This window comes from Nicotiana attenuata, unplaced genomic scaffold (genome assembly GCF_001879085.1).
Source record: "Nicotiana attenuata strain UT unplaced genomic scaffold, NIATTr2, whole genome shotgun sequence".
Taxonomy (NCBI): Eukaryota; Viridiplantae; Streptophyta; class Magnoliopsida; order Solanales; family Solanaceae; genus Nicotiana; species Nicotiana attenuata.
The window spans coordinates 142505-154165 of record NW_017671795.1 but is presented as its reverse complement, the minus strand read 5'-3'; the positions used below and the strand labels follow the sequence as shown (position 1 = coordinate 154165).

The following is an 11661-nucleotide window of genomic DNA, read 5'->3' as shown; positions in this document are numbered from 1 at the left end:
CTTTTTTTTTTTCTTTCTTTCTCCTTTTTGTGTGTTATTGGTGAATTCATTTATCAATAAAAAATTTGGCAGCTGATGACAGAAATAATGGTACTGCCGTACTGCTTATCCTAAGATACTACACATGGGTTGGCATACTATTGAGAAATGTACTCTCAGCTGATCCCAGCCCACACTGAACAGCTGGACTCCTAATTCATGAAGTCTTTGCAGACTGGGATCCTAATTCATGAGCTTAAAAGCTTATGCGTTTTTGGCTGGAATTTGTCATCTGATAAATTGCAGTACTTTGAACTTAGGTGAAAGCCCACTCAATTCTGAGTTTGGTCTCAACTGTACCTCAGAAGAAACAATTTCAAAAATGTTCATTTAATAAGGTATAAACCTGGTCTTTGACATCCAGAAAGGAGAGCTTGGGCGGAAATTCCTTCGTTGCGAAACTTCCACTCATAGAAACTGACATTTTAAGTACAAAATCTTGAGCTATACAATCTAATATGGAGCAGAAGGCTTTGCATTTGACAATTTAACTAATCATCCTTCTAAACATCTTGCTGACTGGGAGTCATTCCCCATTCTTTCTTAAACTGCATTTTCCTGATGAGGCCTAGATTATGTTGGTTCCAGTGAATCTTACTGAGCAGTGATGAGCCAAGTAAAAATCAGAGGGTTATATGAAGATTGGACCTTCTGAATTGGGTATTAGGCAACTCGACTAGGAGATGGCGGAGGGAAAGGTTGAGCTCTTTTTTTTTGTGGGGAGTTGGTTTTGGGGGGGAGGGGGGGCAAGATTGAGAGAGAGTTTCTTTTTATGAACCAGGTGAAGCCCTTTTCCTTTTCATTTAGCTCTTGTTTTGTATCTATATGTTCTTGTTTTGCAGTAGAAGCCCTTGACCACTCTATTAATGCTAGAAAGAACGGTACAGCAGCTACAGGTACTTTTTGTGAAAGAGAGGATGATTTGGTGTCTATGGTTCTATAAAGAGATGGTGGTGCTGAGGTGCTGTGGCTAGAGTTCAGCAAATGTCAGAACTGAATCTTTGGATTTGGTCATATATACATGGGAAAAGTGGGGCATTGACTAATATAACTTCTTTTTGATTATGCATACATACACTTACCTGTTAAAATACATATACACTTATCATTTAGAATACACAGATTTAAAGAAAATGTGGAAGGCATCCTTAGGCTTAAGCGTGTGAAAACTTGAATTTATGGGCATGGATTGAGCTGAATAAAGCTAACTATTCTTGATAATGAATCACCATTGGTGAACTTTTTAATAGTTAACTGATTTTTATTTCTAGAGGAAGTCATCCTGAATGAAGCAGCATTTACAATATCTTCTGCTTTCTGGTCTCTAATGCTGTCAACTCCTCTATACCAGATGTCATGGAATTATGTTATACCACCAGCCAACCAAGTGCATCTATCAGTTTAGCGTTTTCTTAATACTACTTTATGCCTCATGGTGAAACAAATAGTTCTATATGAAAGCAAACCCATTCTATATTCATTCAACTGAATCCAGCTTGGCAGTAATGTGTTTTGAGACAGAGATGTGCAGTGATTACTCAGTAGTTTGAGCGGAAAATCTACATACTTGTATAATGCTTCGAGACGTCCTCTTTTAATACAGGGTTTTTTGTTTCATAGGGTGTACTTGTCCGGAAAGTTGAGCCCACTTCGGATGTCAGTAATGTCTTGAAAGAGGTATTTTTATTCTTTATTTCAGTAGGCTATTTTTCATTTTACTGTTACATGATTTTTTTGCACTATTGACAGCACTTGGTAGCTCCATTCTGATAATGACAGCTAATCTAGTCCAGAGAGTCTCAGCTTAATGGTATTTTTTGTTTCACTTATCAAAGTTTTCGAAACGTTTAACCCTTAAACTGCAACCTGTAAATGGAAGGACCATAAGAAAGAGATTTGATTTGACTGGGTAATGACAAACAGTGATTAGCCGAGGAGCTAAAACAAAAGGTCTTTGTTATTTTTTGAAACTGAACAAAAGGTCTTTGTTATTATGAGAAGCTCCCTGGAAGTCATGGTGTTCAGGCATCTATTTTATGCAACTGAATGTGCTTCAGTTCTTTTCCATCCATTTTTGTCAATTAACTTGATTTAGTCATTTTATTCTGTTCTTTTTAGAACAAGTGTGAATGGAAGCCTTGGAGCAACGGTAAAATTGTCTCCGTGTTGGGCCTAACTCAACCCCAAAAAGCTAGCTTATGAGGTGAGGATTGCTCAAAACCATATAAGAAGACCAAGGAGCTCAAATCCCACCGATATGGGACAACTCAACACCCCCCTCATGCCCAGGCCTGCAAACTAGAGCGTGGACACTATAAATGGGGGCCCAACATCGGTCACGGCTTTGAGCCATGGAAGCAGCCACCTAAGTTGCTCGGACATGGGTGCGGGTATCCAACACGGGTACGGATCTAGAGGTCGGATCCTTCAAGATGTAAATTCTAAAATTCGGGGATATGGATTCTAGTACAAATATAGGTGCGGGGATCTGGTAAAAATAATTAAAAAAAATAAAAATATCTCTAAATTATGAGAAATTTTGTGGAATATTTACGTATAGCTTGTAAACTATGGATTTCTTTTTTATTCTCAAGTTGTGGATAAGTAAATGATTGATTTCCTAGATAAGGTATGCTATTTTCTTCAAATTTACTCTAGTTTTGGTTCTGATTTCGGGAATCAAATTGTATCTCGTATGGAATTTTTTCGTCCATCGTGGTCAAAGCACCAAAATTGTTTGACCAGATCCGGTACGGATCCCATACCCATACCCATACTAGTGTCATGTCGACACGGGTGCGGCACCTTAACTGCTGTGTCGGAGCAACTTAGGCAGCCACTAATGCTTGCATTAAGGTAGGCTGTCCATATCACACTCCTTGGGGTGCGGCATTTCCCCGGACGCTGCATGAACGCGGAACGCCTTGTGCACCGGGCTGTCCTTTTTTCTCTTCTTCTTAGAACAAGTGTGTGTTTGCTTAATATAGTCAGAGGGGAAGCCAGGATTTGAAGCTTATGGGTTCGGAAATTTAGTTCTTTTAAGTTAGTGGTTCTAAATTAACAAATTGTACATATTCAATGGATTTCTTAATACAAATATGGGGTTTGGACCAAAGCTACTGGGTTCGGCTGAACCCGTAACCAAAGCGCTAGCTCCGCCCCTGGATATAGTTTTGACGTCCTCCTTCCCTTTTAGCAGGTAACTTTTTTTGAAACCAATATCAACTAAGGACGTCTTCCCAAATAGAGCATAATGAATATGGAAGATTCCGAACGCCAAACCCAACTAGTTTGGGATTTTGGTGTAATTCATTGATTGAATATGGACTAGGGACTCGAGTCATAGTTTGTACATTCTTTTCGTTAATTGCTATTTTCACAACATCGAGTAACATGCACCGTTGATGTGGTGCTGGAACTCAAGTGATCTCAAGACATGAAGCTTTAAGGTGTGAAAATGAGTTAGGTGACATGGATATTCTGTCGGTATCTGGATTCATGTCACATGTCTATTTGATTTACTTGATTTCTCCATTCTTATTGTGTTAAGTTACTAGGAAATTTCTTTTGGATTTAGTTGTTTCACAGGCATGTTATTTTGGTAATGTCACTAAGTCAAATGATACTTGGTACTGTTTTCAGGGCGACGTCATTGTTAGCTTTGATGGTGTTCATGTTGGGTCTGAAGGAACAGTGCCGTTTCGATCAAGTGAACGTATAGCTTTTCGCTATCTCATTAGTCAAAAGTAAAGTTCAGTTACTTGCAAGGAAGTTAAATTTTCATTTAAAGACATTAGTATGTTTGACAAACATCTTTTTTATTTACTTATTATACGTTTGACAAACATTATGCACTTAATGTTCAGTTTGAATGGCAAACTCATAGACTGGTTAGTTCATGTAATGATTACCAATTTTCAGGACACCACTTCCCCCTTTGTCTTTTCCACATAAGTTTCTGCCCTTAAATTAAATCTGCCAAAGCTAGCAGGGAATGCTTATCATTTTTTATACTGTGAGGGCTGAATAGTCTTTTTTTGTTTTTTCTCCTGGTGGATCCATTTCTCTTTCCTTGATGATCTTGAAATGGATATCAGACTAATGCTAATATTCACTGAATCCTTGATATCAAACTCCAGAATTTCCCAATCTTCCATATCAATGATGGTCCTGCATGTCGATTTATTAAGTATGCACTTGCTACTGTGTATCTTACAAAACTGTTGTTTCCTTTTCAGATTCAGTGGTGATTCAGTTGAGCTTGGTATTATAAGAGAGGGAGAATTCATGAAAGCTCAAGCAGTTCTGAAGCCGCGTGTGCATTTGGTATAAAAGAAATTTTAGCTGACCCTCAGTCTTTTTGTTGACCCATCACTTGAATCTCAGTTTAATTTATTTAGATATGTTTGCTCTCCTCTGAAGGTTCCTTATCATATAGAAGGTGGTCAGCCTTCATACCTAATAGTTGCAGGCTTGGTATTTACACCACTATCCGAACCACTAATAGAGTAAGATTTGCCAGAGTTCTTCTTATTGTTATATGGAGCTAGCAATCTGCTAGTTTTCAAGTACGTATTAGTATAAGTGTTCTCCCTCTGATAACAAAACTTTCATACTTTATTTGGCAGGGAAGAAGAAGATAGCATTGGGGTGAGTCTTGACAAAAACGATGATTACTCACTATAATTGGAACTATTTTATTTTTCTTTTTGTTTCTTTGTTTTGATGAGTCAATGATTAGAAATACTTTGTTGTCTTGATTGTTTTCTTTTAATTTTATTAGCTGAAACTATTGACCAAGGCTCGATACTCTTTGGCCAAGTTCGAAGGGCAGCAGATTGTTGTACTATCCCAGGTATGTATGGAGTAAGTTTTGGCCTTTGTAAATTGATTGGCAGATAGAGTGACTAATAGATCCTTTCTCTTTTCATTACTGGACATGAAAGTAGGACATACCCATCCCTGGGCCATGGTGGGGGAACAGGAACAGGGGACATAACCTAAGGGTGATGATTTAAGGTCAAATGGGTTTTAGCCTGCCATTTATCACCCTTGGGGTCGAGTCTACCTTATCACTTGCTTACCCATTTTGTCACCTCTAGATGATGCTGTGAGGTTAATCTACGTAAAATAATTCTAATTTCAATGATTTATTTTGCTTGTAGGTCTTGGCGAATGAAGTAAATATTGGGTATGAGGATATGAGCAATGAGCAGGCAAGTTACTTATGTTCACTTTTATGTTACAATCCTACCAGTTGAATTGTAAACAATAATTGGAATGAGATGTAGTCATTGTTGTTGTATACTTCTTCAGTGAAGCCTCAATTTTCAATTTATTGGCAGGTCTTGAAGTTGAATGGCACCCAAATTAAAAACATTCACCATTTGGCTCATCTAGTGGATTGTAAGTGTTAATATATATATATATAGTTATATATATATATATATATATATATATATATATATAGTTTACAAGAAATTGCCTTAGACAAAAAAAATTCAAAAAAAAATAACCCGGAACGAAAAAGCTCATTAGGCCCGTTTAGCCCGTGGGCCCGGCACATTTAGCCCGTGACCATGTGGTCTTAGGCCCACAGTGGGCCGGTTCCACACATTAGGACCGTTTGGCCCGAGATCGCCAAAGACCAAACAGTCCCGGGCTCGCCCCATAATACACCCTTACTTTTAAGTGAGTTCATCAATAGGAGAAAATGGAGAAATTTTTATGACTTATGAGATATGAAATCTACATTTAAATTACGGAGATTAGATTCTTCACCTTGATGCTTATAAGATGTCGACTAGGCTTTTAATTATTGAGTCTATTGACTAATCTTTAAAGATAAACTGTATTAGTTACCTTAATGTTTTTAAATTAAAATTTGAATATTCAAAAATTATTTCTATATCATTATGGATTCTACATTTCAGCATTCAGAAAGGTGAAGGAAAACAGTTTTCGATTCACAGAAGATTTCTTTAGAGTGGATATCTCGGTTATGGTACTTTTTGGATGCTTAAGAGGGAATACAACGGCTTATGGGTTTTCAGGCGTGTNTATATATATAGTATATATATATATATATATATATATATATATATATAGTTTAAGTTCTCGTTGAACTGGGGCAGTTACAAATTTGTCTTCGTGCAGCTTGCAAAGGCAAATATTTAGTGTTTGAATTTGAAGACAATTTTTTGGTCGTTCTCGAAAGGGAGGCAGCCCTAGACGCCTCTTCTAGTATTCTCAAAGACTATGGCATTCCAGCTGAAAGATCATCCGATCTTATGGGAGCATATGTTGATTCCATAGAACAAAGTGAAGCAACCAATCAACAGAACTTTGGTGATAGTCGAGTTTCTAACTTGGAATTTGGCTCTGAAGGGCTTCTTTGGGCTTCATCACATAACCAATGAAGCTTGATCCAGATTCTCACTTGAAGCCAGCCATTCTTTCAAAGTTTTCATGCCTAAGATGGTTATTTTGATGGTGAAAGATCTATGTCACATTTGGTTACTTGAGGGGAAAGAAATCAGATGACCAGGCAATACCTGCATTGAGACTCTACACACGAGTGCTTTACTTGGCTGGCTTCTGGGTTTGTAACAAGATTGGCAGCAAAGTGAGCAAGCAATTATGTAGCAAATGATACAATTGATGACGCAAAAGAACTGTCCCGTTGAAATCAAGGTGCTGGTGGCCATTGCCTTTGAATGAAATGAAAGTGCATGGCCCTGCACATTAAAGTATGCATCATTTCTGAGGTTTATTTTTTCAGGTTAAGGCTGTAGCATCTCTTTTTAGGAAAATTTTGAGAAAAGATGTGATTTGAGGTTTTCTAACCATTCACACAATTCAATATATGTAACAATTAATAAAGGAGCTTCCAATTTAATTCAGTACTTTTGTTTTTTTCTTTTTGTTCTTTCAGTTTTTCCTCCCCCCTCTGGCCTCTCCTTAAAAAAAACAGTAATCTTTGGTCTGAAACATGTTTAAAGGTCGTTCCAAATCATTTTCGGATCTTCTGTATAAGTTCTATTAGGCAGCAGAACTAGTTTCATTTTGAATATAACGTCTCTATAGTTTTTATTTTATAAAAATGAAGAGTAAGATCAGATGGTGTATTAATTCGTTTTTTCTTACCAACGAGGGTTGTGGTGGAGTGATAAGTATTCCTTCATCCTTAACCAGAGGTCTCGAGTTCGAGTCTAGGGTTGGATACCAAAAAAAAAAAAAAGACCGTTTTTCTTAACCCTGTGTGGGCCACATCACATTCCTATGAGCTCAAAAGGTCATCGAACTGTTCTGTAGTAGGTACCTACCTACCTTTTCATGTTTGGCTGCACATTGTAGAACATACTCCAACTCACATAAAATTCCAAATTCCTAAACGTGCTTACTTATTTATCATATCTTTCAAGTTACTAAAGCACATTTTACACCATCAATTTCTTTTGAAGATAAGAGTCTCGAGATACCAGAAGCACAGAGGATGTGAGAATTTGCACAACACAGTCCCAATATATTGAGGTAGGTACATATTCCACTTTTCCTTACCCTATAAAGTGTAGAGTCTCAACTAATCAACTATCAAGGGTGGAACAAAAATCATCCAAATAGATGGAGATGGTGGAGTTGGGTGGAGGTGGCAGACGCAATTTGAAAATGGTTTGTCAGATACAGAAAATTCCATAGACTATGAATGGAAACAAAAGGCCACTGAGGAAAAGGACACATAAGTTCCTATTCATCCTCATGTGATTTCACAAACAATAACCATTCACCAATCTTGTCCTATTGCCAATACATTCCAAGCTGTCTTCTTAGACCATTCCCTAACTACATTCTTCTTGATAATCCTTCAATTCAATCATAATACCAACTCTGTCATTCTTTCTTTCATTCTTTCCACCAAAGATAATACCTTTACTATTTCTGTGCCAACAATAGGCAAAAGGGTGTCCATTCATTTCATCATCATTTATGGCTTTCACTTCCAAAAAGCCATTCTTGATTCTACTCATGATTTTCTTGGTCTGCCAATCTTTTTCTTCTTGTTTAGCCTTTGAGAAAACTTCTCTAAGAAAGGTGTTAGCTTCAACAATTTCAGCTGCACCTGCATTGCTGCCAAATCCACCATTATCTTCACCTCCATTTCCTGCACTTTCTCCAGATATATCTCCTCTGTTTCCTTCGCCCGGTGGCTCGGAAATTGCTCCTAGTGATTCTTCACTACCCACTATACCTTCTAGTCTCAGCCCACCAAATCCAGATGCTATGCTTGCTCCTGAATCTCTCATGCCATTTCAGCCTTCTGGGTCATTGCCAGTTTACTCTGCAGTTCCTCTACCATTATTTTTTTGTGCAATTCTGGTCTTTGCTTTGTAAATGTCCTAATGGCTGCTGCATTCTGGTATAGTTTATTGGTTATAAAATTTCACACCTCTTCTATGCCCATGTACTACAGTATATTCATGCTAATTTGCTTTTTCAGAGTACATAATCATTTGGTGCAACATTAGAATTCATTGTTTGGCGTATGACATTTTCATTTCTAAGTTAATTGAGATGTATTACGATTCTTGCATCAAATAAGAAGGGAATAAAACAATGACTCTCCACTTTGTATAAAGAATTCATGCTTTTCTATTCTCTGTTTGAGGGGTTATGAACACAGCTGATATGCCCAACAAAAGAATATTAAAATGAAACTGACATACACTATTATACATGTCAATTTTGCTATACTATAAAGAATATCAAGAATAATTTCTGAGGTATAATACTACACAAATGAAGTATAATTTTTGAGTATGTCTTTCTACATATTCTAGCTAAATTACTAGTACTTGATCAGTTGCATTTAGTAACAATTGCAGACTCTGATTTAGGAGATCAGCTAAAGAGCCTTTTCCAGAACCCCTTCTTTGATGCCTTGAGCTCAATGGAGTTTTCCTTTTTCGGAGAAGTCGTAGCTACGCTCATCCTCAGCCTATTGTTTTCCTCCCTCAGCAAATCTAAAGCTATACAAAGCTGTCTGATTGCTTCTCTTTTCTCTTCATCTTTCTGCATTAGAAGCTCTTGTTGAACTCTACTCTCTTCCTTCAGTATCTCAATTTCCTCCCTCAGATTCGGTACTTCATCAGTTTTAAGGCTAAGGCCACTTGATACATCCACTTTCGCCTTCTGTACTGGGATTTGGAGTTCTTCTTCGTCGTTATCAGGATCCTCGATCTCTGATAGATCAGAAGACTCCGATTCAGGGTCAAAGGATTCTGAATAGCTGTCATAGGCTTTCTCCATAGAGTTGATCAATTTGTCCTCTGGATATTTTGTGAAAGGCAATGGAGACTGCCACGATGCTAAAATGCGCGGCTCAGTTGTATGCTTGATTTGATCATATCCCTCAGCTAACAACTGATGGGCACGATAAATTTCCTCCATCATGTTAATGAGCTGTGGTCGCTTCTTGTAATACATTTCCGCTCTTTGGGCGAAGGTATCTGCATCTTCCTCAATTATCATGAGCATTGCCTCTGTCTTCTCATCCAGTTCTGCAACAATATACAGTTATAGGCTACATGAAGCAAGTAGAGAAACTTTGCTAGTCCTTGGTATTCTAAAATATTTCTGTTACTGCAATAGAAGGGGAGCCTTGGAGCAACGGTAAAGTTGTCTCCTAGGTCACGTGTTCGAGCCGTGGAATCAGCCACTAATGCTTGCATTAGGGTAGGCTGCCTACATCACACCCCTTAGGGTGCGGCTCTTTCACGGACCCTGTATGAATGCGGGATGCTTCGTGCACCGAGCTGCCCGTTTTTTTTTTTGGTTACTGCAACTCAAAAAAAAAAGAGAAAGTTTTGGCATAATACTAAGGCACGAGCAATCTTAAATGTTGCTGATGAATACAACAGCAACAACAACTCCGCGCTCACATTGCTGGTCCTAAACTCGGATAAAGGAGGGGGGTTGCGGCAGGCTGTAAAACTAGTTGACTTGTTGTCACATTACTAACAAGCATCAAGTATTCTTAAAAGTATTGGCTCTTTAGCCAAAAGGGACTCTAAATAGGTCCACCTTATAATTAGGCAATCAGTTGTTAATACTAAAGCAAGATAATAAACTACTTTCCTGATTTGTAGCCTGTAGGGAGACAGATAAGAGGAAGAAGATGGGAGTATAGTTTCTCATCTCACCGGCTAGAGTTGATTGAAGCCACGGCGACCGGTTTTGGGTGTTATTCTTGTTCCTGTTAAACCACCACCAATGTGATGATAGCTTATCCCTTGCCACTCCCATTTGCTTTTAAACAAAAAAGATACGTACTACATAAGCAAAATTAGTGATAATCATTCAAAAGATACATAATCTATTAATCAAACTCACCTTAAAAGTTATAATCTTGATATTTTGCACTTTGATTTGTGTAGCGAAACAAGTTACGTGGTACTGATTTTATACTACGCACAGTACTAGGAGTTTAATCATATCCCGCTCCAGTTTCAGGAAAAGCGGGGCCCAAGTTATATTGCCATTTGTATTTGGACACTGGAGCGTTGTGAAGCAACGGTCCAAAAATGTAATCTGTTAATGTTTTCTATTTTTTCCCTCTATTGGGCATTGATCTCCCCAATTACTATTATTATGCATTTATCTTATATGATCCGGAAAAAAAGAGATCTAACTTTAATATCTTATATATGTTGATAAGTTCATCATGCCTTATTGAGAAATATTTATCTTTCCTTTAGTTTTATGTAACATGTTTCACTAGCATGAGATTGATGAAGTCTATTATATATAATTAGCGATAGTAGCCCTTTTAATCCTTCAATTATTGGTAAGTTTTAATTTTGGTCCTTGTGATATGCGATTAGATATATTTAACTTTTAGTTTATCGAAGTATATGATTTTTACCCCTTTATATAGGGAATTTGTTATATATAGACTAATTTTAGAACAATCTTGTTGAGATGTATAGCTTGTAATGATTGTACATTGTGCTATTTAAGTAGTAGTGTTCTAGAAGATTAGTTAAGTGAACTATGTGATAGTTGTACTGTTAGTTAGTCGGTCACATTAGAGTTAGTGGAGGTTAGAATTAACAAGTTTATAAATATGCTTGTACATGTCATTTCTCAGTAGAGTTTTCTGTTAATAAGAAAAGATATTTTTCCTCTCAGTTCTTTCTCTCTCTATCTAGAACATTCTCTTCAGTGAGTTTCGATCATTATCAATGGCAGACCTAGGGCAAATTTTTACATGGTATCAGAGCCCGATTCATTGCGGTTCGAGTTGATGAGTCTCTGAATTCTTCAATTTCCTCTTCAATTCTTCGTTTCTCCTTCTTCTTTGTTGTATTCTTCTCAAGTGACACCTGATCTGTTTTTTACCCTATTTTTTCCCCTTTGCTCTGTGCTTTTTCAAAATGGCCATCGATAGTCCTCAAAGTACAGCTGGTACATCACATGCAAACAATCAATTGCTTGATTGTATGTTCATTCATCCGATACACCTGTTGTTTCACTTGTTCCGCAACTGTTAATAGGGACAGAAAATTATTCAGAATGAAGTCGGTCTATGAAGATGTCACTGTTAGTGAAGAATAAGATCAGTTT

The 11661-nt window shown here is 37.4% G+C and overlaps 3 protein-coding genes across 3 annotated transcripts in view; 1 reads left to right on the top strand and 2 right to left on the bottom strand.

The window, feature by feature from the left end:
* The window catches only part of LOC109210262 (protease Do-like 2, chloroplastic), a 15914-nt gene extending 8960 nt beyond the window's left edge, over positions 1 to 6954 (top strand). Inside the window, exons 13-21 of the mRNA XM_019373658.1 lie at positions 1660 to 1716; positions 3682 to 3785; positions 4278 to 4365; positions 4462 to 4547; positions 4668 to 4689; positions 4823 to 4894; positions 5205 to 5255; positions 5385 to 5445; positions 6196 to 6954. Of these exons, the coding sequence (XP_019229203.1) occupies positions 1660 to 1716; positions 3682 to 3785; positions 4278 to 4365; positions 4462 to 4547; positions 4668 to 4689; positions 4823 to 4894; positions 5205 to 5255; positions 5385 to 5445; positions 6196 to 6458 (804 nt within the window). The 3' untranslated portion in view covers positions 6459 to 6954. The remainder of the gene's footprint in view (positions 1 to 1659; positions 1717 to 3681; positions 3786 to 4277; positions 4366 to 4461; positions 4548 to 4667; positions 4690 to 4822; positions 4895 to 5204; positions 5256 to 5384; positions 5446 to 6195) is intronic.
* Positions 6955 to 7803: 849 nt separating this feature from the next.
* On the bottom strand, positions 7804 to 8439 carry LOC109210261. Its single transcript, XM_019373657.1, has one exon. The coding sequence runs from the start codon at positions 8340 to 8342 to the stop codon at positions 7878 to 7880; it is 465 nt and encodes a 154-aa protein (XP_019229202.1). The 5' UTR covers positions 8343 to 8439; the 3' UTR covers positions 7804 to 7877.
* Positions 8440 to 8768: 329 nt separating this feature from the next.
* LOC109210260 (protein NETWORKED 3A-like) lies at positions 8769 to 10717 on the bottom strand. The gene is made up of 3 exons (XM_019373656.1): positions 10429 to 10717; positions 10239 to 10344; positions 8769 to 9596 (listed from the first exon to the last, which is right to left on the bottom strand). Exons 2-3 carry the CDS (start codon positions 10339 to 10341, stop codon positions 8938 to 8940), a joined length of 762 nt encoding a protein of 253 aa, XP_019229201.1. The 5' UTR covers positions 10342 to 10344; positions 10429 to 10717; the 3' UTR covers positions 8769 to 8937.
* Positions 10718 to 11661: the final 944 nt, after the last annotated feature.

Coding starts and splice junctions, on each gene's coding strand:
- LOC109210261 (XM_019373657.1), bottom strand. CDS start 8,342: ATGAGAGATTCAGGAGCAAGCATAGCATCTGGATTTGGTGGGCTGAGA.
- LOC109210260 (XM_019373656.1), bottom strand. CDS start 10,341: ATGGGAGTGGCAAGGGATAAGCTATCATCACATTGGTGGTGGTTTAAC. Junction 9,597..10,238: donor GCTTCAATCAACTCTAGCCG/GTGAGATGAGAA, acceptor ATATTGTTGCAG/AACTGGATGAGAAGACAGAG.